Source organism: Syngnathus floridae, chromosome 5 (genome assembly GCF_059516105.1).
Source record: "Syngnathus floridae isolate MCC-2025c chromosome 5, RoL_Sflo_1.0, whole genome shotgun sequence".
Classification (NCBI taxonomy): domain Eukaryota; kingdom Metazoa; phylum Chordata; class Actinopteri; order Syngnathiformes; family Syngnathidae; genus Syngnathus; species Syngnathus floridae.
In genome coordinates, this window is record NC_142417.1 from 5,675,406 (window position 1) to 5,700,789 (window position 25,384).

At 39.1% G+C, this 25,384-nt stretch overlaps 3 protein-coding genes across 4 annotated transcripts; 1 reads left to right on the forward strand and 2 right to left on the reverse strand.

The window, feature by feature from the left end:
• Positions 1-464: 464 nt before the first annotated feature.
• On the reverse strand, positions 465-7,293 carry ap3s1 (adaptor related protein complex 3 subunit sigma 1). 2 transcript variants are annotated; one of them, XM_088376889.1, is made up of 7 exons: positions 6,944-7,293; positions 5,304-5,395; positions 5,097-5,208; positions 4,949-5,020; positions 4,305-4,412; positions 3,285-3,326; positions 465-1,234 (listed from the first exon to the last, which is right to left on the reverse strand). In XM_088376889.1, the coding sequence occupies exons 1-6, from the start codon at positions 7,010-7,012 to the stop codon at positions 3,291-3,293; spliced, it is 489 nt and encodes a 162-aa protein (XP_088233015.1). In that variant the 5' UTR covers positions 7,013-7,293; the 3' UTR covers positions 465-1,234; positions 3,285-3,290. The 2 variants fall into 2 exon arrangements, with proteins under 2 accessions (XP_088233015.1, XP_088233014.1); XM_088376888.1 differs by lacking the exon at positions 3,285-3,326 and having other exon boundaries at positions 6,944-7,274.
• Positions 7,294-11,380: 4,087 nt separating this feature from the next.
• Positions 11,381-16,192, forward strand: cdo1 (cysteine dioxygenase, type I). Its single transcript, XM_088375516.1, has 5 exons — positions 11,381-11,622; positions 12,469-12,546; positions 13,132-13,286; positions 14,383-14,552; positions 15,641-16,192. Exons 1-5 carry the CDS (start codon positions 11,474-11,476, stop codon positions 15,668-15,670), a joined length of 582 nt encoding a protein of 193 aa, XP_088231642.1. The 5' UTR covers positions 11,381-11,473; the 3' UTR covers positions 15,671-16,192.
• LOC148397742 (centrosomal protein of 78 kDa-like) lies at positions 15,693-25,229 on the reverse strand. Its single transcript, XM_088375515.1, has 16 exons — positions 24,983-25,229; positions 24,165-24,428; positions 23,898-24,073; positions 23,552-23,624; positions 23,354-23,457; positions 22,930-23,104; positions 22,729-22,842; positions 22,418-22,482; positions 22,247-22,337; positions 21,580-21,697; positions 21,358-21,415; positions 21,125-21,280; positions 20,972-21,049; positions 20,680-20,849; positions 18,976-19,117; positions 15,693-18,863 (listed from the first exon to the last, which is right to left on the reverse strand). Exons 2-16 carry the CDS (start codon positions 24,424-24,426, stop codon positions 18,411-18,413), a joined length of 2,235 nt encoding a protein of 744 aa, XP_088231641.1. The 5' UTR covers positions 24,427-24,428; positions 24,983-25,229; the 3' UTR covers positions 15,693-18,410.
• Positions 25,230-25,384: the final 155 nt, after the last annotated feature.

A 25,384-nucleotide genomic window follows, 5' to 3' on the forward strand; every position in this document is an offset into this window, starting at 1 on the left:
TCGGTTGAAAAATAACCATTATCAACTTTTTACTAATTAGAAATAATAATAAACATATAACGGTACATTTAGATATTTTTTACTTAAAATTATGTATTGCGTAAAATTGCGCAAGATGACTTTCTGAAACTACTGTAACTACGGAAAGAGCAAACGTACAAACTTAGAGAAACTGTTACTAAATGTGGTACGGTAATTTTTTGTGACTTTTGGAATTAAAAATGTTTTTATTTACCTCAAAATTATTTCTGCTATCGTATAGAATATATAGCTCTTTGTCAGCTTTTAAGACCCTAACTTTTTAAAGAACTTTTTTCCCTTTTAAATTATCAATAATTATTTGCATTTGGCAGAAAGAAAAAAAGATCAATATCAAAATAATTTTATCATGTAGTCTTTAACACCATACATACAGGTACACTGTTGTCTAGTGCATTATGCATAAAAGAAAGAAAAATACACTGTCGGTTTCAACTGTTTATTGTGTAGTAAAAGGAGAGGCAAGCAAAATCCATGAGTAAAATTAAAAAAAAATTAAGAGAAAACGAATAATTTCAACAAGTACAAATATAAATTCAGGATGTAGTTTCATAATTCATTAAGACAGCATATCAGCATTATCAATGAATTCTTCAAAGTGTCCTTTGGTTTCACACGCACGACAAAGTATGAATTTTCCAACACTGTATTGATCCTGACTGTTCCCATTCAGTTATGTTTTTCTGGAATGAGCAACTTAAACACTTAAATCAATCTTCATTTCTTCTCAGTAAACACTCAAGTTGGTAAAATGACTTCAGTTGAACTGAGATGGCTTTAGCAGCCAAACGTCATGAGGGGAGTAGGAATGTACCATTGACAAATAAATACTTTATTTTGATTTTACATTAGAACAGAAAATGCATAAAACATTTTTTTCCAACAAAACACAAAATCGCATAAAACTGTTTTTTCTAAGAAAAACAAAGTTGACAAATATATTTTTTTAAATCACACAGCACTTCCATGATTGGATAAAACGAGTTAGTAAGAGGTTTTGGTAAACAGATTGCATCACTTTTAAACATTGGGTGACATCTCTGGGCAGCGGGTCATCTGCGTGCCGCTATTTGAAGGAGGGCAAATTTGGAACTTTGATGCTGATGTCGCCAATGTTGATATTTCTGGGCATTTCCGGAAGGTTCATGTTCTTTACCGCTGATACAGCACGAGCGGGCGCTCCCGCAATACCAGCCTGCGTACACACACACACACGCGCGCAACGACACAACATTAAAATTCCAGCGCTTCATCAAACAGTCACATTAAACGGTAGAGACGAGGGACAAACGTAACCACTACACGTCACTCGACAAGACTGTTGACACGATGCCAAAGCACCGACGTCTACCATGACACACACATGTGCGTTATGTACATTCAGATGCCGTCATAGCGTCAGATGCACATGCAGTATGCGGTGCTACGTTGATACGTCACAACCAGGGCCAATTCCGAATCCATTGTGAGGTCATTCACTATTTTGGATGAACTGGTGTGGGCCGTTGGTCAAGCATTGCTCAGAGTGAACCCACCGGACTCTTGAGGGGCCCAAAGAGAGAATTGGGATATGGATTTGGAAATGAAGACTGAAAAGGTATAGTATGTTTAGAATGAAAAAGAGCGGGAGGAAACCATAAAACAATACTACATTGGATGTTATACAGCGCTTATATGTTAGTTAACTGCATTGTTTTTGCAGATGCAGTACTGTCTTGAACAGGTTGATAACTGATGACAATGGGGGGGTGTTAAAGCTAACACTCAACTACGCTGGAAGATCTGCTCTGTGGACAGAGGAGGAAAGTCACTCTAATACAGTGAGTCTCAACTGGAACAATTTAGGCCAGTGTTTCTCAGGCTTTGCGCCAAGGCACATATTTTACATGAATATTTGCATCTACGAATAGCAACAAGCGGATAGGCAGGTTAACGTTTTTATGAAGTGTAATGGTTTTCATTTTTCCCCCCCGACAAAGTACACAGTAAAACTCTACATAAATGATTTGTATTTCATTTTTTGTCCATTTAATTGATGTATTGCACACTAAGAGTTACATTTAAAAAAATATACTTAAATTTAACTGTTTAAAAACAGACAGCAAAAGATGAAATGTATTGAAGTTAAAATGTTAAGCAAAGCCAAAAACTGTCTTTGTAATCATTTGTTCTATGTGCTTGGCACAGTGGTTGGGAATCACTGATTTAGAGGTTTTATTTACGGAACAATTACTTTGTCATTATTATCCAAATTTGAGAATTACTGTGGTTAGAGATCCCCCTCGTGTGAATCTTTTATGCAAGACAGACCCAAAATTGACCGGTCACTAGTGAACAAAGCTGTACATTCATTGCTCAGAATCGGACATGTTAGGAATGTACGTACATTCCTCCACTCAAGTGACTTTCCCATGGTCATGCTAGCGGTTGGCACACAGGCCCAGTTAACAACGTTTGAGGGTCATGGTACCAACTACGTAAATCCTTCAGAACGGAGGACGGAATTGTAGAATAACTTAATATTGATTTGGAATGTTTTGAGTGATGTGAGAGTCAATGAATATAAATGTGGAGTTGACTGTTGTGAGTTGAGGTTTGCGGCTAGCTGTTAACTGGCTAACCCGTTAGTAAGGCAATCGTAGCTGCTCATGTAGGAATGAATGTTTGATTCGCCATATTATATACAAGATACAAAAACTGGACAAAGATTTCCTCAGAACTTTTCAGCCGAGCATTTATTTATTTATTTATCCATCCATTCTTGACCACTTGTGGCGGGGGGGCATTACAATTCATTTTAAGAATCAGTGGTAGGCTACATTTAATTAGCTAACGTAGATAACTAGCGTTGGCATATTGCACATGTATTAGTTCTGCATCGTGCTATATATTCATTTTCAAGTCTGAATTGATTCCAAACTTTTATGTTTTACATTTTGCTTTCCTAGACTCACTCCGAGCGTCAACTTAAAGCATTTCGACATTGAGTGGTGTGTGAGTCCATGTAGAAAATTCGATGAGTGCGAAGTTTCGAAGCAGAGATTTCAATTTGTTTCAGCCAATGACATTTTTGGGTCTGTCCTGAAAGATTCCTGGTGCATGTTAGTGAAGTTATTTGACATCTTTTTATGGGGTGGCTTCCGTATGGAGAGACGCGGAAAGGAAGAGGAGAAAGAGGAGGTGGGAAAGGGGAAAGTAAACTTCAGTTAGGGTCACAGTACTTGGTTGTAGATTTTTAGCAGTACCTGTGTCTACCTGTCCTGCCTGGTAGACTGAAAGATAAACGTCTGTAAAGAGAGAGAGAAAAATGGAAAGAACTAGACAGGGTCAAGGGGGAAAGAGGAATGAGGAATGTTAAAGCAGGTTAAAGTAATTACAGTTTATCTGCACAAGGAGAGAAAAAAAAATGAGAGGACCTATCGTAGACCACCAATTATGTTCGAAAATGGCCTGACTAAACACACGCCGGCTTATTGGGGACCTACGTGAAACCATCGGGCTCATTAAATAGCACATTCCTTACTTTCCTGATCGCTGCCGAGAAAGGGACGGTATTGTTTTGAATGAAAGTGCGAGGGAGAGACGGAGTGTGGTCTAGGGTAGGTCCCAGAAGGGAGAGGCGAGAGCAGCTTTGATGAAACTCTACTTACAGAACAGCAACCGGGGGGGGGGGGGGATTTTTTTTTTTCCCAAAAACAATTGGTATGATTGAAAAAAAAAAATACAAACTGCAGCTCGAGTTAGAGGAATGTCAATTCTATTATCACGGGTACTTGGGAGCACACAGCAGAGGTCAGCCAATTAGAGAAGCAGGCTACTTGCTTAATAAAACATAAGCTGCATCATAGACGTCACATTTCATTGTCCATCCATCCGTCTGCTGTGTTACCTTAGCGTGAAGGATATTTGGCAAAAGAATGGGCTCACACAGAGCTTCTTGCTCATCGCCCTATTTCATTTGTGTGCTCCTCTTAGAGAGGGAGAAAAAAAAAAAGAGGGTGATTTTGAGACTTAATGGTCATCTGAGAGATGGAACAGTTAAGTCCGTATGAATGGCAGTGTTGATCTGTGTCAAAGCAGTGCGGCAGCGAGAAAAACCAAGAGGAGAGAGAGCGCAAACACCCAGGATCATGTCGGGAGCATCACAAGGTCACTGAAGAGTCGCATGCAGGGTGCAGCATACACGCATGCCTGCATACTCCGTAACATCGCTTGTAGAAAAGCGACACGAAAGGCCGGGGGAAAGGGGGGTCATGTGTGCTTACCTCGGACTTCTCCATCTTGTTCTGGGCGTCCACCTGTGTGATAATCTCGTTCATGTTGGTCTCTAGCACCATCCCGCCCATCACCATCTCTGCCAGAATGTTATGGACCTGAATAGATGGCAGTACAATCAAGTATTTCCCAACGAACCCATAAATGTCATTTCTCAAGTCTACACCCCCTTTCCTCAAATAGTGTCCTCTAAAGCAATTATCACTGTACCCCAATTAATAACCAAAAGGAAAATGATTGTGTATTTTTTCTAGAGATAGCCAGGTACCAATACCAGCCTTATTTCAAGGTATCGAGTTCTCATGGAGGACACCAGCAACCAATTAATCTAGGATGGAGTAAGTCATCCTTGCCAGTAGTTAGCGCTATAGTGCAGTAGTCTAAAACCGTGTCAACAAGAGTTGTCCACAATTATCTGTGATTGTGTGACTTGAAAATGTATGTATCGAAAGTACTACTGGTATTGGTACTTGGTAAGTGAATACATTTAATGACGTAAATTTGTGTCCAAAATACATATAAGGTCACATAAAGCCATTTCTGACTCAAATTTGCTCTTCAACAGTGTGACACAATGACATGATGGCATTTTGCAAAAGCAAAGCCATTTGATAAATGTCTTGGTATTTCCTACCTTGTCTACATGGAAAATGAGGTCAAGTTCGCAGACATTCTCAAAGCATTTGTCCAACGTTTCCACAAATACCTGAAAGGGAAAATAGAATGCAATCAATCGCAGCGCGACAAAACAAATATCCCAAACATTTTTTTTTTTTTTTTACCTGTATTAGGTCTAAAATTCCTAGTTCACTTTCTGATGAGTCCACGCAGAACACAAAGTACAACGTGGCATAGTGTCTGTAGATCAGCTTGTAGTCGGATCCCCCGATCAACCTGACAGATGGTAAACATCGTCGACCGTCATTTGACATTAAACAAACTTTTAGATGGCTGACAACTTGCAACTGTGGGATCCGCACGGCGCTTACATTCCACCTTCCAGAAAATTGCAGACGTTCTCATCTCGTTTGGAGACCAAGTGGAAGGTTTCCCTGATAATTTGTTGCTCGGTGTCTTCAGTCTGCATGAGCAACAGGGAAACAAAAAGTGAATATTACAATACGTATCCGCTCCCACGGAGGTTCTTTTTATTACTCCGAGCACAAGCAGACCATTTCATTTGTCTTCCTTATGTCATTTAAAAGAAACTGAGCAGTAAATCCCGAGTCCTCTGCTGCTGTTTGCTTTTGTCATATTAAATCAAACACACTCGCCCGGGGGTACACAGGCCAAGATTTCAGAAGCTGCGCTGTTATGAAATGAAAGCTCTGTTATCGTCACTCGAGGGTCCTTAACAGAAGTGAGAGTTTCGGCCCAGGTTCACAATGATAAAAAGACACAATACACACATCAGCGTGGTCCATCCATGCAGCTAGTGCAAACTTGAATAGCCGTAACTTGGCCAGAGCGCTCGTGCATGTCTTGATCTATGACGGTCCTAAGCAACACTCCGCCTCTGGTTACACTGCATTATTGATAGGAACCAAGAATAAACACAAAAATAGAACTCATGTGAAGCAGATGACTGGTAAAGAAGGAGAATAAAAGGAGAACTAAGGAGAGAGTGAACATATTTGAGAAGCTATTGGCTGCACTCTCTATTCTTCACTTTTTAAAAGTCCCCCCAAAAGTCCCAATGATCATCGTCACACACACATCTGGGTGTGGTGAAATTTGTCCTCTGCATTTAACCCATCCCCATGTGATTTTGATCCATCCCCTGGGGGAGAGGGGAGCAGTGAGCAGCAGCGGTGCCGCGCTCGGGAATCATTTGGTGATCTAACCCCCCAATTCCAACCCTCAATGCTGAGTGCCAAGCAGGGAGGCAATGGGTCCCATTTTTATAGTCTTTGGTATGACCCGGCCGGGGTTTGAACCCACAACCTTCCAGTCTCAGGGCGGACACTCTACTACTAGGCCACTGAGCTGGTTTTTTTTCACCCACAGGTACACTGGAAGTAAACATAGTTGGAAGAAAACAATAAATAGATACTTATACTGTATAAACTGTATTGCAACAGCTTGGCTGCAGCCCACTGGAGCTTCTATCATATGCAACAGCGTATTTTTGTTGTTGTGACAGAGACTCTCCACACTACGCTTTTTAGCCACAGGATAGATCGATGGATAGATATATAGATTTGTACAGTAAGAGAAAACATCTATTATTTTATGAACAAGCTTCTAAAAAAATCTCTGTCCCTTTCCTGCCTTGTCAATGTCATTTAAAGAAAAAAAAAAGGAAGAGGGTAAAAGGGAGGATCGCATGCTGAAAGCACGAGTGCCTCACAAGGGCGTCATTCTGGTCATGTGACACAAACAATCAACTGAGCAGTAAGCACGCACGCACACACACATACATGCATGCATGCACGCACGCTCGTTGGTTCAGGTTGCACACTATCAGTAATTCAAGTTTAAAACCGGTTGGTGCCAAACTATTTTTCCTTCCTTGGCTCGGCCGCCGTACGACAAGAAATGCAAATCGCCAGGCATCCCATCGACAAGTACAGTATCATAAGCAGCAAAAAAGTATTTCTGCTAAAAGAAAATTCAAACGCTTACTCACATAATGTTCGTAGAATTTGGACAGCCTCGGCTTGCCGTGGTTATTGAATATTAAAATGGCTTTTATCATGATTGTTGCTGAGCTGGGGGGAGGAGGAGGCGATGGGTGGGGCGGGGCGGGAGCAGAATGGGATCAGTCCGAGTGTGACTTCCGTGAACCCAAACGCGACCGAGGGATTGACGGCCAAATCCCGTCTCGATTTAAGGTTAATGCGGGGATCGCTTAGATTTGGCACGCCGCTACTGCTCCATCATCTCTTTACGGAAATGAACGTCCACGTCAAGCAAACCGCTCCTCCCCCGCCGTTCCGCTACCTGCTCACTACGGCAAAAGAGAAGGATTAAAAATGTGCCAGCTGCAAAACTAAATATCGACATATAAATTATAAAATCTTGACATGCAGAGGCAATTCACTTGTTGAAAAAAAACAATTTTTTTACAGTATTTTTCAAAAATAAACTTTATATTTAAAGACAAAACCAACATACGACGATAAAATGGAGCCGGTTTCGCCTGAGCATGCGCAAATTACGGGAGGAGACAAATATAAAACATCAAATATGCATTTAGATAACCTTTTGCGCTCTGACACGTACGTTTACGTCGACGCCATGTTTCATGTGGCAAACTCGAGCGCTCGGTGGAGATGCTTCATTCACAACTGTTTTGTTTCGCTAAAGTGACTATTTAAACTGTGGCAATGTGATTTTATTACATTTGAATGTTTATTTTGAATTTGAAAACAAGTCATTAACTTGGGCAGTGATTCAATCGCATACCAAGTGTACAAGTGTTACTGTGATGATACATACGTATTTCATAAACTAGTCACAAGTTAAATCATAAGATCTTGCTCAGTCAAATTCCCAACATACTGGATTTTTTTTTCACCAATCATAAATTAAAACGAGTATGTTGACACACATAAAGTTAAATGAACAACAGCTGAGTATAAAATAGAATTTATAACAAACATAAACATTGTTTTCTAAAAGACAAACTATAATTCCATTATGAGTCTCCTCGGGAGAAAAAAAATCTCCCCGCACCAAATAAATTTCAGAACCCGTGATCTAACGATTTACATACTGTATTGCATACAATAAAGTTAAGACCTCTCTAGTGTAAACTGAATGACGCAGTCAGCCACAAGGTGGCGTACAAGTACAGCTGGTGTTTGATGATGTGGCACCTCAGAGGTGAAAAGCAAATATGTGATGTAGGCATTAACTTTGGAGCAAAACTTTTATGTGGTGTTAGTTTGACAGCACATGGATCAAAACTCAAACCATTTGCATAAGACTTCGAACGATGAAGATATGAGATGATATGAACACTTCGGTAGTATTTATATCTGTTAACCGAACATATTTTTCCACACCTATTTTCATGAGAAAAATCAATCGTGATAATATCTCAAAACATGCATAATAAGGATCTCGTCCCGCTTTACTCTCAAATAAACTCAGTGTGAAATCTGGGCCTTTAAATGGAACACAAAGCAGTTGAAGGAACTCATGACCTTTCATGCCGAGCAACAAGTGTTACTGTAAGAAAATGATTTGCAACCGATATTTTATCACTATCAATATCTAAAAACATGGTGTTTCATTTAAATGATGCTACGATATTGTAAATCAGGTATCCCATCCACATCTAAATAAAAGGAAATGAAAGTTGAAATGGTGAATTCTTGTCTTACATTAAATTGAAGACTGGCTTCATCATATCAATATTTTTGGAGGGGAGTACATTTCCTGAAGAAATACACTCCTCACTGGCAGAAAATTTTTACTGGCAGAGATTAGAAGAAACACAGACATTTCCCATACGTGGTGCTACTTTTAGATGTTGGGGTCTCTCAAAAGGAAACTGAAACCTGTTTTGCTTTCACTTTCAAGATGAACAGTGGAAATATGAGTTTAAACAAAAAGTTGTACTGTACACCAAACCGATAAAAACAAATGCAACAGTACAGTTTATTATAATGTTTCCTCTTTTTTCTTGTTCTTTTCTTCAGACAGCCAGCAAACAATATTGTATCTAGTTACAATAAAAACAATATATAAGAGAAACTACAAAAATATTTTTGTAAAATACAAAATAAATACAAAATTCAATTTAAAAAACGTTATGCTCAAATAATAACCCAAAACATACAAGCATGATGCTTGGGTACTTCCATCTGTGACTTTTCCAGAATTTTGTTCTCTTTTTCTTTTCTAGTTTGACAGCCTTCATAATAATATAATCAATTTATATCCCCATGAATAACCACAATGTTGTTTTCTCAGTTATTTGCGGGGAAATTAATTTAGCTACATCCACTTTCGCAAATAATAAATGGTATAAACCGAGTGATGTGGTCAGCCACAAGGTAGAGTATAAGGCCAACCTCTGATGATGTGGCACTTCGGGTGGTGTGAAAACGGAAGTGCGAAACAAGAGCAAAATTAATCTTCACCTTTCATTTTGGTGAAATGGTTGATAACACTTGACCCAAAGCTACAACTGGACAATATTGCATCGATTTGATGTATTATGTTGCTGAATCAACACTACACCACTTGACAAATACACTGTTGGATTTTGTCCACAATTTAGGGAGCGCGTTATCTGCGCCTCACGGCAAAAGCCTTTGCCAATCACCTGTTATCCAATTTACTCACTGCGTGCTCGTTTGATTTCTTCAGATTTAGGAAAATGCAAAGACACTGAAGCAGTGGGGCAAGTTCGAAGGAGAGTCTGCTTCCATGGGAGTGGTGCTGGTTATGGGCGATTCGGTGTGTTGGTGGGGGCTGTTGGTGTGTGTGTGTGTGGAGGGGGCTGTTGTCTTCCATCCCGTCTCTCGGCCTTGGCGATCATCTTTGGCCGAGTTCTCGGGTGGCTCCTTCTGGCACCAGCTGGTTTTGTTAGGCCAAAATATTTCCCTCTGTGCAGAACGTTCAGTAGTAATCAAAAAGTTGCCGTCTCGCATTAGGCAACATATGACGTTTAGTCAAAACACAAGTTATAAAACACAAGATATAATCAAATACTGAACGGTCACGACGACTCTGGACGTGTCCATGATTTAGAGAAAAACATCAGGCATGCATTACACAGTTCCTTAAGGGTCATTAAGCTATTCAGGCAATATATCAAAAGTCATTTGTTATTTCAAAGTGCTCAGAAATATATCAGATCATAAAGTTATAAAAACCTTTCTCATCACCACTTATCAAAAATGTCTAGTTATGTCTTCTTTATTGATTTGGTGTGTAGGTATAATTATATGCTTAAAATGTTTCTTTTATTTATTTAATTGTCTACTTATGTACTTTATTCAATGAGGTTTGAGCATATCTGTTTTTGTAGCTAGGCAGGACTTTTTGTATTTTGACCCCATTTCCTGGAACACAACAAAATTCAGATTATTTAGGCCGAAAAAAATAGTATCACTGACTAAAAAATGGCCTATTTGTGAAAGATGGTTTGAATTTTACCATGTGAGCTTGTCACAATCGGACATTTAACGAAGTTTGTTTGCTTTTTTTTTCTACTCCAGACTACATCAGATTTATGAGAGCAAACAGGTATCCGGTAATATCATAAAGAAACAGAAAGCAGTTTTGCTTTCAATATTGGTGGATGCAAAATTGGAAGGATGCATCAGCTTGCTGCAACACAAGATGTATTGTTGAGCACACACGCGCGCACACGCACACGCACACGCACACGCACACACACACACACACACACACACACACACTAATAAATATACAGTGGACACCTGCATACTTACCTATATATATATAATGTAACGTAACATAAATTAATAATTAGAAATCAATGCAATAATAATACGATAAGTAACAAGTGCAATTATGTAAGCATGTTCGAAAGTCTAGTGTTGCATGCAAACAATATAAGCATTCTCTGAGCTCTCATTTTAAAATTGACCAGTTTTATAGTCTGACATTCCTCATAAGATGATCCCCTAAATGCACGGTTTTATTTGATAAATGATACATGATTGATGATGTCTCTTGATTATTGCGAAAGGCGCTTGTTTTTGTTTTTGTGTTGGACAGTGCACTAAATGGGGGTGTTGTGGCTGCAGGGTGGGGGGGCCACCGACAAGCTGCACGGCTATTGTCCAAACCAGAGTTCAATGAGAGGGACCCGGGAGACAGGGGGAGGTCGCCTATGTGACAACGTGGTAGAAAAGCACTCGAAGAGGACCGGTCCAATTTTGTTTTTAATACGTGAGATGGATTTAGGATTTTTGTTGAAATGTGGCTGGTTTCGAATACAGGTGGGTTAGTCATGTCGAAAGTGAACACATCAATGATCGCTCCCTAATCTTGCGCAGCCCACCCACCCCCACTCTTGCTAATAGAGGCGTTCCCTTTCTCTCCACGATGGTATGCTCCAAAGGCATAAAACGGGGACCCTGTAGCACTCAGTCACTAGGTGAACAGGTCGACAAGAAATCTGTTTATCGCCAAACAAGTTGTATAGCTGACGCACACGTACCCAAAAGCAAAGATGCCAAAAAATCTGCAGGAGCTGATCCAAAAGCTGCATGAGATCTTTCAAGACAACAATGTCAACGTGGATGAGGTGCGGGAACTCATGGAGTCATACAGGAGCAACCCTAAGGACTGGACGCAATACGCCATGTTTGATAAACTCAGGTAAAACTCATTCCTTTTTGTACTTTATGAATCGTTTATGATGAATTTCTTTGAACGAGCAGTGATGCACTTTGCACGCTTGTTGTGACGTCATTGCCTTTGCATTTGTCCAATAAATAGATTTTTGTTGAAGGTAAATTTTGCTCTTTAATTATTTTGCTAGTTTTAAGATATACAATTACGATCAAATCTAAATGACAAATTATTCAAAATTTAGAATGCATATAGTTAGATTGACAATTTGGTTTTAACAAAGAACAAATGTATATTTTTCAAACCTCAAGATAGTTCGAGTCATGCATGTTATCTGTCCTATATCGACTACACAGTGACCCACAATACATTGCAATGGTGTTCCATTGCCAGTGTTGTGATGGCCATTGGAAGGGGGAGGTAGTGAGGGGTTTGCGGTTAACCAATCAACAGTAAGCAAACGACACACACCCGCTCGTGTGTGTTTGTGCAGAGGTTTGGGCTCCGGTGGCGTGAAGATCACCAGGGAGCCACCGCAGCTGCCTCCAAACTATTTGGCATATGATGGAATGTGAGGGGGGGTTGTTGCCCCATCCCGGCTCCCTTCAATAAGTCTGTAAAAGACTTTAAGGGATGACACCACATCAACTTTCTGTACAGTGGAAATAAAAGATGCCAGAAATGACTAGTATAGTTATTGTTTTGGTAATGAGCAGTGTTGTTTGCAGCAAACGTACTATTTGGAATTATGGGCTAAAAATGCAATCTTTCGCCATAATATATTTTCCCATACCTTTTTGAAAAGTCATTAATGGGGGAGGTGGAATGATCTTGGTTTTTCACCATCACACATTATTGCCTTTTTATTTACAGATACACGAGGAACTTGGTGGATGAAGGCAATGGGAAGTTCAACCTGATCATCTTGTGTTGGGGAGAAGGCCAAGGAAGGTGAGGAGAAAGTTGATATGCATGCAGCGCAACACATTTGGGCTTATCAGGTTTGCTGCCGGAAATGATCTAAATTCAACTCGGTCCAAAATCTCAATATTTAAATAACTTATCTTAGTTCATCTGTCTTTGCGAATGTTATAGTGACAGGCAGAACTTTTAACACTTGTTACATTTTTGTTGGTTATGAGCCATGAGATTTTTTTGTGCTGTGGTTTAAAATATATCTGACAAAAACATTTAAAGTTGAGTCGAAATGGCTACCAAAGGGGGGGGGGGATGAAAATAATAAAATAGTCTAGGCGTATCAATATTTTCCAATATTATATTGCAAAATATATATATATAATATACAATTCCTTTTACTGGTGTCTTATGGTATGAGATTTATATTACATTTTTTGGTCCAGCAGGGTCCGCTGATGTCGTATACACAAACAATAATGGGATTTGTTTTAGTTTTGACACATTGTAAATATTTGCTTCTTTTGTCGATCCATACGTGGCGGCACATAATGATACGCAATATAATCTGGCCCCTCCTAACACTGCTGCGCGTGCATGTGTGCTGTGACCACCTTGCAGTAGTATACACGACCACTCCAATTCCCACTGCTTCATGAAGATGCTCCAGGGCGAGCTCAAGGAGACTCTCTTCGACTGGCCCAAGGAGGAAGGCGGGGACATGACTGAGAGGTCACACAAGACCCTGGAAAACAACTCTGTGGCCTACATAAATGGTAAGAAGAAAACATTTTTTTTGGCAGATGTCTGCATTCTTCCACGGGGCGTTATCATGTCGTGTGTGAAAAGAACAAACATCTTCTGCATGCTCTCCTCCTGCGGCAATAACTCTCTGACTTGCAGTTATGTGATGCATGTATGTGATAAGTGTGCTCACCCGACTCGTAGCAAATGTGCGTTCTTTCTTAATCAAATATAAACTCTTTGGTTAAGAGTGAAGACATGAAAAAAATGTGGCATCAATGATGGCGATATACTGTTATCTTAAATCCTATGATTTAATGAGTTAAATATAGATTTTGCCCAATGTGTATGTTGCTAAGTGTTGCTAAGAAAATATACAGTGCGTCGCTGAATGCCAAGTTCTTCTTAAAAAGCAAACTAACCACAAGGGGAACGGTATAAATAGCAAAAAAACAGTTGACCCACAAAAATTTGTGTTGCAATCACATGGTGCCGTCATGGTTAGCTTTTATCTCACAGGTTTAAAAATACAATTTATGTTCTCCCTGTGCTAGCGTGGGCTTCCTCCCACATTTCAAAAATGTTCCAAGATTGACTTGTCCATATATGGGAAAATAGTGCGACTGATTATTTGTATGTTTCCTGAGAGTGGCTGGCGACCAGTCAAGTCTAACTCGACCACTTGCCCAAAGTCAGTTGGTATCGACTCCAGCTCTGTGTAATGTGGTGTTCCACAAAGATCTGTCCTGGAGCCATTTGTTATTCCACATTGACAATGCAAATTTTATTGCCCCTGGTTTATTTAACTTAAATGTTGATTAGTATAATTTTGATCTCATTATATGTGTCCTGAAATGATCAGATGACCTGTGCTACAAAAAAAAAGATTGGCTAGATGCTGATATTCTGTAAGCGCTGACCACTGAATATTATTTCCTTACCTTTTGGTTTGGCTCATGCGCCTCAGAGGACTTTGTATAAACTCCCCAATTGGAAACATTCCGTCACCGCTGATCTACCCGTTGTTTCCAACACTGGGAGAAAAAGTCTGCCATGAACCACATTTCACAACATTCCAGTCATTCACTGATGGAACATTTGCGCTGTTTTTTGGGGTTTTTTTTCCAGACAAAATCGGCCTCCACCGTGTGGAGAACGTAAGCCACACTGAGGGTTCGGTCAGTTTGCACCTCTACAGCCCACCTTTCCAGACGTGTAAAGTCTTTGACCAGCGCACCAGCCACACAACCGAAGCTAAGATGACCTTCTGGAGCAAATATGGAGAGAGGACACCATTTGTAAGCAACTTTTGTCATTTTTAAAAAAAAATGTTTATACATTCATGGAAATGTTTTTGGATAACGATCAGTTAAATGATTAAATATACCTACATAGAATTAAAAGTATCATCAGGTAATACATTTAAAAAAGACCCAATGGATCCTGCATCAAAATTGAAAGATTTCATGTAATGAAATTCATATTTGCAAACCAGATTGACGTTCTTTGCTGAAAATCTGACAAATTGCCTTTTTTTGTGCTGCAATGTAGTATTGCCTTGGTGCCATATAACGTTATTGAAATGAGTTGAGGCCATTTCGACAAAAGCAGTGTTTTACTGAAATCCTGTGCCATTTTGGCATCAATAAACTTTATTAAAATGAGCTGAGGAGCCCCATTTAAGGAAAAATATTTTGCTTTACTGTTTTTGTGGGAGAATACAGTAGCGGCAGATTTTCAGCATTCCCCCCGGGGGCTTGGTCTACATTCAAGAGAACATTTTATTCTATTTTAACTAATTCAAGAGATGCATACACAGCAGATTGAATGCATAGAGTATCAACACCCAGCCCATTAGCTGAATTTCCACTGGCAGAGGAAATTGTAAAATTTTTTACAGCTTTTCTCATGGTTGTTAAAAGCAATACAAGCTTCACTGACTGCTACACATTTTTATGCGCGTCTCACAGAAATAAATGTTAACAGGCCAGACCTTTGGCTTATTAAACACTATGCAGTACACTTGGCTTAATTTTATCGTGCATCGATTTTATTTTCCTGGTGACGCAAGTGGTACCAATTCGGTGGACTGGCCCACGAGCTGTTAAAGTATACCTTGACCACAACACCGGGAGTTTAAGTACTTTAGTTTGCGATACTAAATGATAAGATAGCGGCAGTAAAGGGAACTAGTACACCATAAATGAGGCCATAGCCTCGGTGTTTTGCTTTAGTATTAATAAGTAAAAAAAAATAATAATACAGGATAAAAGACTATTTTGAATTACATAGTTATAAAAATAAAATATATATATTTGAAATAAAATGTGATTATTATAATTGTGGATTATGGGAAAATCTAACTTTTCTTTTTTATGTATTGTAGGCGACCACAGCATCAAAGGAGAACAACTAGTTTTCCAAAAGGAGACTCTGGATCTTTTTTTCTTTTTTTTTGCTACTTTGATTTTGTTGTTCGCTTTTAAATATGTAGTGACCATGGGTCGTTTTTTAAATAAGCTGCAAGCAGAATCAAAATGACACACATGCATTAGTATGGCTTTATCACTTGCTGCTTGACAAATACTTTTGATTACCATGCAACCGAATGCATGAATGGACCCACATTTTGTCATGTTAGAGAGAAAATTTGCACCCCCTTGTTGCTTCGGATGAATGGATAGCAAATTTCTCTCGCAGTTTAGCACTTTTCTGTCTGCAATATCCTGGAATGTTCATTGATGCCACATAAAGTTGTCATAATATCTGCTGAAAATTGGATGGATGAAGCAAAAATGTTTTTGTGTGTGGGTAAAAAATTTGACATTTTTATTTGTTGCTTGTGAAATCATTGCGCTCTGTGGTGCAGTTTTACATTTTTATTTGTTGCCTGTGAAATCATTGATTTCTGATGCAATAAATGATCAATGGAACAAAAGCATTTTGTTTTTGGATTGCTTTTTTGTTTGGCTATTCAAACATGTACTATTTCCCACTTAATTACAGTGTCCCGCAAGGGTCTGAATTGGAGCCATACGTTATTGTATGTTGACAATGCTGATTCACTTGGCCCAGTGGTTTTATTTGTATTTGAATATTCAGAAAAAAAAATAGAAAATAATAAATGTGAGTGTGAATAACTATTACTCAATTAGATAGCTGTAAAATTAATAGAGGCTGGGGAATTGTTTCAAGAGCTATTGATTATTTTGACTGAATAAAAGATCAGGATATTATGTTGTAATTTCTGTAGTTTGTTTGAGCAGAAAGTTTGACCTACTTTTTCTTGCTATAACATGCAATTTTCCTCATGACTATTTTTGTCTTATACTATTTAATCACTATTTTGTAAATTTCCATCCATTTTTCTGTACGGCTTCTGTACAAGCTCACGGGTCAATGGTGGGGACACCGCCCCGAAAAAAGGGTCATCTCATTTCGTCACCGTTTGCTAAAAGTACACAGTGTGACATGAAGGGTATTTGAATTTCTCTCGGGATGGCTGGCAGCCAGGATGGTGTTACAGAGGGTCAAAGTGACAGCATTCATTTAAAACATGGGTATTTTTTCTAATACCATGTGACACATTGTACAGAGGCGGTTCAAACAGATATGTCATATCACCAGACGATTAGGAGCAGTGATTTATTTCACCAGTATCTCCAGCCGACTATAAATATTGTAGCTGTCAAACTATGATAACGGTCAATAAATGTAATGCAGTTAAGACACAGACAGGATGCAATAAAATGTAAACACCGATCTTATTATACTGGTGCCTTACGTAGCATGAGAGTGGGGATTTTTGTCAAAACCAAAAATTATGCTACTGATTTATCACGTTTTGTCATTATGAAACATCAACACAATATTATTTGATGTTTTTACACTATTTATTCCTTCATTTGATCCCTCCCAAAATATTTTGTGTACTAGACAGCATGGTTTATTTCCATTTAATCATGGTGTTCCTCAGAGATCTGACCTGATGCCACTAGGTATTTATCTCAACAAGGCAGAGGGCTCATTGATTCCAATTAAAATAGCTGGGGAAATTTTTCAACAAATTCAGATTTCTTATATCATAAAATCTTAATTTGTGTTGCATGAATAGCTGTGAAAGGACATTTGCATTTTTTTCTTAAATTGTACAGTCTGTCAGGCTACTTTTAAACACTGAAAAGAATAAACTTCATGCTTTATATTTGTTGCATGCCACTATTCAAAATATTTTATAACAAATATTGCTGTCCATTATTGTGATATCAATCATGACAATAAATGTTTTGGCTAAATATATATATATGTTTATTTTATTTTTTCGATGTGTTACTGTTCCCTCAGCTGTTTAAAAACTGTTCTCACGCCACAATGCAACAAGATATCAACGGCGGCCATAAAGCAGTAGCAGTTTTCTTACAGAGACCAAAAGTGCAAAGTAGAATCTTGCATTGTACTCATTTATGATAACGACGACTTTGATAAGTCTTATTACACACAAACAAGTACGGGGTCTTAGATAATTTACTTATCAAAATGATCACCATATGTTGATAGTGACAAGATTGTTTTGTGTAAGTTACCTAAGTAGTATTACGCTTGACTATCACATGACACAGACAAAACACCCCTACTCCTCAAAGCACGTCACTGATTCCTCATTCACATACTGATGACACATCACTAGTCAGCTTCATTGTCTTACTTAAGGATGCTTTGACATGGTCACAATGTCTGATGATCGACGCGCCAACCTCTGGCGTGGGAGACGACGGCTCTACCATTGAGACATCTTATCAACTAATTATACTGAACAAAATAAAAGCAACATGTTTTTACGCTTGTTTTTAATGAAAAGGACTAAAAAATCTATGAACAAATATTTGTTACAAATCTGTCTAGTTTTGTGTCGTGAGCACTTTTGACAACCGAAAGTAGTTTAAATATATCAAATATATTCACAACTGTTGCTGTAAAAAAGTGCTGTTAAAGAAGTAGCAATAGCAAAACTTAAAATAATGCATTTTGGCAAAAAAAAAAAAAAAAATGTTGGCAAGGATTGTCCAATTAAAATGCCTATTTGTAACTTCTTCAAAGTTGAAAAAACATCTGCCAAAGGGTCTGTCATGTTACAAATATTCACCGCTTGAGTATGCTTATAAAGCCACCATCGATGTAATCTCCTCCAGAATGTCAGGACTTGTCTTCCGCTCTGACCCTTCTGACCCAGAGTGTGCCTTATAACTTACAAGGTCTCTCAAGCTATCGCCTGAGCTCAATCTGCAGCCATGGGATGAATCGCTCTGACTAGAATTGAAGCCATTACGATGATGAGAATCGCCGAGGACAAAGCTCGGGCGAATTCCCGGATTGTGACAATATTCACGACGGGATTGCTGGCTAGCTATACTGCGGTCTGAATCAGAGTCATACTGGGTTTCAGGTTTAGAGAACTGATCTGGCTCTTGTTCTCTTATGACACTTAAATCCACCTGTGCTCCGGCATCCTGCTGGACAGTCACTTGGAGCAGTCTGTCTCGATGATCACCGTTTCCGTTTGAGGCCGAAGATTTGGGAGTCATTATGTCATTGGGATTAACCCTGGTGGCCTAAAGAGAAAGTGGAGGAAAAATTCACCAATTTTCATTTTTAGTCTTTAATAAATGTTAAATGAAATAATTTGTAAGCCATTTATGTAAAGTATAATGTTAAATCTTGCACCTGAATATCACGAGAATGATGTTGACCGGATGCTACTCCATTCAGTTGGCCCACGTGTCCCAGAGTGGAAGAGAGCTGCGGTCTTCCCAAAGGCGAGAAATCGGACTTGTCAATGCCAGCCATAGATGCTATCTGACCTAGGCTGAGTGAGAACATGATAGTGAAATAGAAGAAAAGCTATATTGTGATTCAAAATGTGCCCAACGCAATCATCAGGTAGGTTTTTCGACTGCATTTTCAAAATAGTGTGTCTGAATTATTTTGTTCCAGCAAGACGTAAGATGGATAAAAAGGAGTGAATTTTGTTTCATAATTGTTGGAAAACACAAGTTAACTTCAGGGTATGACACTATTGCGTGAGACAAAATATAAAAATATTTTATATATATATATATAGATATAAAGATAGAGATATAATGAGAAAAGAAGCTCATTGCAATTGCCTCTCCTTAATAAGTCATCACCCTGCAATGACACATTATATAAAAGTCACACGACCAGATAAGGAATGAAATACGAGCACCAGAAATACAAATAGAATTGCTCAAAATGAAAGTAATTTAAGTGCAGGGCATAACCAGTAAAGGTAATCTTATAAAATGCTCCCCCCTCACCACCATTTTTGTGATAAAGTGGAATTCTGACCACTTTTATTTTAATGGTATACTTTCTTGGTAAAACACCTATAAGCCTTTTATTTAATGCCAGGAAAATGTTGAAAAATAGCTTTTAATAAGTTGAAATGTTTTTAAAGCATGTGGGAGGGAAAGAACTGATATGAGAAAGTTGTGTCTTTTTTTTAAATTTGTTTTTCATTTGACCTCTACGTTTTGGATTTTGTCCTATTACAGGTGGTTCTGGAATGTTCCCTCAGTAATAAACAGGGGTTCACAGTTCTGCTAAATCAGGGTGGCTTTATCATGCTTATAACAAATAAATGATCAGTGGCAGGGATTTGTGGCATTTGAATGACTTTCTGATCATCAACAGATGAAAAGGAGTGAGATATCCATCCTACTCTTTTCATGGTCCCCAGAAAAAAAAAAGACAGAAAAAGAAGACGAAAAAGAAAAATACATTGTATTCAAGAGGCATCAAAATGAAAAAGAAACCCTGGGCTTCAGGTTCCACTTTCATTCTAAGTATCCACCTGTCACTGAGTGATGGACGGTACAAATATCTATTGTATGAGGTACATGAGGAAGGAAATGACTGATCAGCCACCCCACCCAGATTAGGTGGCCCAAGTTTCGCTTTGAGACAGTAGCTGAGAAGCGAATGGAGTTATTTTAAATCACGTGGCCTACATGTTTACTCTTTCTCAAGGTTATTTACCAGGTCATGGAATTTTCCTTAGTTCGCCATAGAAAGTAAAAGTAAAATTCTTTCCAAAAAGAAAAAGCTAACCTCAAATACAATTTTACTACCTGCCCTCACGACGGATTCAACTAGAACTGAACGTCCAAGTCTATCTGCTTCAGAACCTAATTTGATCTAGTATTGTCCATCTATTCTGTCAAATAAATGAGTTGCTAATTCCTAACACTGAGGGTTATCGGCAAAATTATGTTTCATACTTAAATAAAATAAAACCAATGTGATTAACAGTCAGCATGACTGACTATAACAAGACCCTGTCCAATCACTCAATCGCAATAACAGAGCATTATGGAAACACAAACGGCGGGTATTTGTGTCACCCACCCAGCGTCATTGACGAGATCCAGGAAAGCGTGGAACTTGGCGAACGAGCGCTCGATGCTCTCCAGCACGTCCTCGTCTTCCAGGGCGCTGCGGTCTGGCGGGCCCACAGTCGCGAGGGCCTTGGACAGGGAGATGTTATTATCACGAAGACGAGCGTTCTCCAACTCAAACTGAATGAAAACAAGACAGGATAGAACATTATTTGAGAGATGTTGTTTCGCTAATACGTGTAACTATGCCATTATCAAGCTTCCTTTTTTTTTTTTTTATCCAAAACATTATCTGGAAGCACCTCTCTGACTAAAGACTCAGCTTTTAGTCTGGCCCTGCGCTCTTCTCCCAATCTCAAACGACATTCCTGTAGCGCCATCTGCAGAAGATGCAGGAGAACAGCGGTCAAATTAAAAAACAGTTCTCTGTTCATCTAGGGCTAAATGTGGCTAACCTGCATACGATCCATTTGCCGTGCAATGCTGCTGTCCTGTTGGCTTTCATTAGATGGCCTCGGATCACTCATCATAATTGCCGGGCCCTCTTCCTCATCACCGTCCTCCTCTTCCTCCGAATCAGACGCAAATGTTACCCTCACATTGGACGCAGCCTTTTAAGGGGTCAGAGAAGTGTCGGAACTACAATACAGCAAACGAGTCATCCAAACTATAAACAGAAAACCCATACCTGACCTTGCTGCGTTGACTGGAAACTGTGCTCTTTTGCATCTGCAGGAGGAAAACCTCTGGAATATACAAATGCAATTCATCAGTTTTGGGGCTGCAAGTAGTAAGCTGGGTTTCTCTCGCTTCTTTTATTGTAACTTCAGAATGTGTAACCTCCTACCTTGTTGTCTTCAACTATTTGTTTTAAATTACCACCAATGAACTGGATCAACGGTCTCCTTACCGCTGGCGTCCAGCCCGTGCGGCGGAATGACGAGGCGCATTTCTGCAGCGGGAAGCGGGTTGCTGAAGCTTAGCAACAACTGAGCCTTCATCTTCAGCAGAAGTTGTTTTTTGAGAAGCTGGAACAAGAGCGTGACAGGCCAATGATGGGGCCAGCAGAGTTGAAGTTAAAGCCAGCAAACGGTACAGTCACGCTTAGAATTGGGTCAGTTATCTCTAGCTACATTTTGTAAAATTATATATGAGGCAGTTTTGCTCCTAAAAACGATATTTAATATTATTGTAAGCCACGTTGAATATTCACACTCTGCTTAAATACAAGATAACCACTGTATTTAAACATCAGTGATTCTTCAATTAAAATGCACATTAAAGTTACATGAAAGTTGTACCAAAATAAATGTTTTAAAGACCACATAGAAATGTATAGTACGTAAAGTTTAATACAACTATTTAATTCAGGGGATTTTTTTCATACCACTAGAGGGAGCCCGCGCCTCTCCCCCAAACATCATTCTATGTACCCCCATGAGAACTTAACCAAAGTCACATAACATATTTGTTGCTTAACCTTTTCACAAGTGACTAAAGCATTTTATCGGGAAACTTACAAAAAGTCTGGTCAGTAATTGTGTGTGTGTCGACTGAGTAGAAAGAGTAAATTGTACCTGTTTTCTCTGTGGATGCCCTGGATGGCACTCGTCTCTTAGATGCACCAGCTTTCTGTTGTTCTTTGGTGGCAGGAGTGATCCAGTAGTACTGTGGTGAACATGTAAATATAAACCATTTATTTATATTACCTCATAAATGTAGTACACTGGCCAAACGCATTCACTCACCTCTGGCGTCTGTGCTTCAGCTTTTGTGAGTACTTTCTCTATTATAGTCTTAATTAGGGCATTGTCTAAAACAGAAAGAGAAAAAAACATATGCTTTAGTACTGAAATGTGAAAATGGAGTGTCATGAAAATGATTGTGTCATTAGTTTTGTGCTATTTTTTAATGATTTTTTTTTTAGGCACCTCTGTCAAAATTGTCTTTTGATTTGCCTAATGATGCAGAGCTGTCTTGACAGTGAATGTAATGCAAATTACATTGGGAGCATGGCACAACCAAAAGAAAAAATAGTTAACTTATGACAGCGTCCTACCAACTAAAGGGTTATTCCGGATATCCAGTATGCAGAGAGTGGAATTTGTCTTCAAGACCTCCAGCAGATGACAAGCTCCTCGATTAGAGAGGCCGCATTTCTGCAGGTCTACAGCTGCTCAAAATACAAAGAAAGATCGTTAGAATACCATCATACAAATATGAAAATATGCAAAGCATCGTTATTTTTCCATCTCCTTACCTTTCAGCCAAAGGTCTTCGGCCAGCTCACGCGCAAGACGAGTAGCACCCACGTCCCCAATCAAAGTGTTACAGTTGAGGGTGAGGCGGCGGAGACCCCCCATGGCCTCCAATTTTGGCTGTTGATAGCGCAAAGATTGTGCCCATACCGAGCCATGTCTCTGCATTCCTTGATGCTGAAACACATTGTTTATACCATCGTCTGACTGACAGCTTCATTATTGTGTGTTAATACATTGACATTAACTATTTGAAAAACACTCGAGCCATTTGTAAGTACTCAAGAATGTCGAGATCCTTTTGCCGGTTGGACTTTTTTTTTTTAAAGCTGTATGCTGGCTGATGAGGGTGCGCCAAAACAGAAGGCTGCATGTGGCTTACAAATTTGGGGGAAAGGCTACATTAAAGTAAATCTCAAATTTCACCTGGATGATGTTTGCAAGATGCTCAGCTCCTCTCCATGTGATATTGCATCCTGTGAAATCGATTTCTTTGATTCTTGTTGAGTACTTCACACTTTGGCAAATGACTGAAAAATATATGAAAAATGACAACACCAATTTAAGACTGTGGAATATTACTTGAAAATAGCTAAGGATCACAATAAATAAGAAACCACTTACCCTCCAAGCCGTCATCTGAGAGAGGACAGTGTGCCAGGGAAAGAGATTGCAAGGAAACACTTTTTGCTACACCCTGAAATGGGACATAGTTTTTATCTTGAACGCTAATATTCAGTGGACATTGTGTTGCTACTTTAGGTGTGCATATCTTGGCCACCTGGGGCCAGTATAATATGGTCATATAGATATACATGGAGACAGTCACAACTCCTCTATAAGGCCCAGTAATATTAGTCATTCTTTGCAAAGGATAAAGAATATATGTCTGTGAGAATTGTTATATTATCTGTCTACATGTGTTGCATAGAAAAGTGCTCTTTGGATGAAAATCGTGGTCCATTCTTACCTTTGTCAAGTTGACAAGATCTCTTTCCCTCAGAGGGAGTCCGTTGAGGTTTAAAGTCTTCAGGTTGGGAGAAAGGGACAGACACTCCTTCAGCACTTTGCACAACTTGAATGTCATGTCTTTAGAACGGATGGATGGAATTTTCTTCCTGAACACTGGTTTGTAGTACCTTCGATCTGTGACAATAAAAACAGAGGTTCAGATGCAAAGTTGGGCTCACCAGAGCTCAGTGTTATGTCCTTTTTTTTTTTCAATTTTAAACCTTACCTGCATCTGCACATGTGTGGCTTGTCTGGTAGGTGCTAGTAATTGCAATATGGTGAAGGTGCCTATTGATAAAGATAGAGTCCAGGATGGGAGGCCAATCAGCTAACTTGACCCTGTCTCCATTGAAGTCTAAAATGCCTTTGTCGAGATGGAGTTTAACAATAGAGAGGGGGATGGTTTTCTGTTGGGCACAGGCATAGGTGTAGTATTCCATGAAGTCATGGGCACCCCGCTTCTTAATCTCAACACTCTCATGGACCATTCCTTAGGATGGGAAAAATAATCTGATCATAATCCTGTATTTTTCAGATTATAGGTTGCTCCAGAAAATACCTCACAATAGTCAATAATACACCACGAATACATAATACATATATTATGTATATCACATATATATATATATATATGTACAAAAGTAACGGCGTGAGATTTACCGTTTAGCATTGATCTCTCTCTCTCTCTCTCTCTCTCTCTCTCTCTCTCTCTCTCTCTCTCTCTCTCTCTCTCTCTCTCACACTCTCTCTCTCACTCTCTCTCTCTCTCTCTCTCTCTCTCTCTCTCTCTCTCTCTCTCTCTATATATATATATATATATATATAATATATTTAATTGGTGTTATTATTGTGTCCTTGGAAAAATGTCTCTGAACGCAAAAATTTTGAGAACCCATTTGGGAAAAACGCTAGCCCCCTAGCAACTGTCGTAAAAAAAACCTTGTTGTTAGCAACGCGCAGCTAATCAATGCTAAACGGTAAATCTCACGCCGTTACTTTTGTCATACAATCTGATGTTTGACAGCATTCTAGATTTAGACATACCTGAACGTTCAAGTAATAACTTCGGCTGTTTAAGTGGCGTTGCCAAGGTATTTGGAAACTTCACAGCTTAATAGTTGTCAAAAAACGGTAAGAGTTGTCTTTCAAAAATCGTGACTCTAACTTCTTCGTTGTAATCATGTCGTTGCTAACGATGCAAAGCACTTGAGCGCCCCCTATTATCTACAATACACAGCCTTTGGCGGGCGCTCCTAAACTCAGTTCCCAACAATTTGCATACAGTAAATATCATATGATTTCTAATTAAAATTTAAAAAAGCAAAACCTGTAATGCTCCCCTCCAGAAAGTGTATATTTTAATATCCACACTTTATCCATCATAGAAATACGACTGGCATTTTTTTTTCTTGCTGCAGATAAAAAAGAAATACTGTATGGGAAAAT

Excerpts from the sequence above, each read along its gene's own strand:
- ap3s1 (XM_088376888.1), bottom strand. The coding sequence starts at position 7,012 with ATGATAAAAGCCATTTTAATATTCAATAACCACGGCAAGCCGAGGCTG. Across the intron at positions 5,396-6,943 it reads CCAAATTCTACGAACATTAT|ACTGAAGACACCGAGCAACA; the intron begins GTGAGTAAGCGT and ends TTGCTCATGCAG. Across the intron at positions 4,413-4,948 it reads TCATTTTCCATGTAGACAAG|GTCCATAACATTCTGGCAGA; the intron begins GTAGGAAATACC and ends CCATCTATTCAG.
- cdo1 (XM_088375516.1), top strand. The coding sequence starts at position 11,474 with ATGCCAAAAAATCTGCAGGAGCTGATCCAAAAGCTGCATGAGATCTTT. Across the intron at positions 11,623-12,468 it reads GCCATGTTTGATAAACTCAG|ATACACGAGGAACTTGGTGG; the intron begins GTAAAACTCATT and ends TTTTATTTACAG. Across the intron at positions 12,547-13,131 it reads TGGGGAGAAGGCCAAGGAAG|TAGTATACACGACCACTCCA; the intron begins GTGAGGAGAAAG and ends ACCACCTTGCAG.
- LOC148397742 (XM_088375515.1), bottom strand. The coding sequence starts at position 24,426 with ATGGTCCATGAGAGTGTTGAGATTAAGAAGCGGGGTGCCCATGACTTC. Across the intron at positions 21,416-21,579 it reads GCACGGGCTGGACGCCAGCG|AGGTTTTCCTCCTGCAGATG; the intron begins GTAAGGAGACCG and ends TGTATATTCCAG. Across the intron at positions 20,850-20,971 it reads CTGAGTCTTTAGTCAGAGAG|TTTGAGTTGGAGAACGCTCG; the intron begins GTGCTTCCAGAT and ends GTTTTCATTCAG.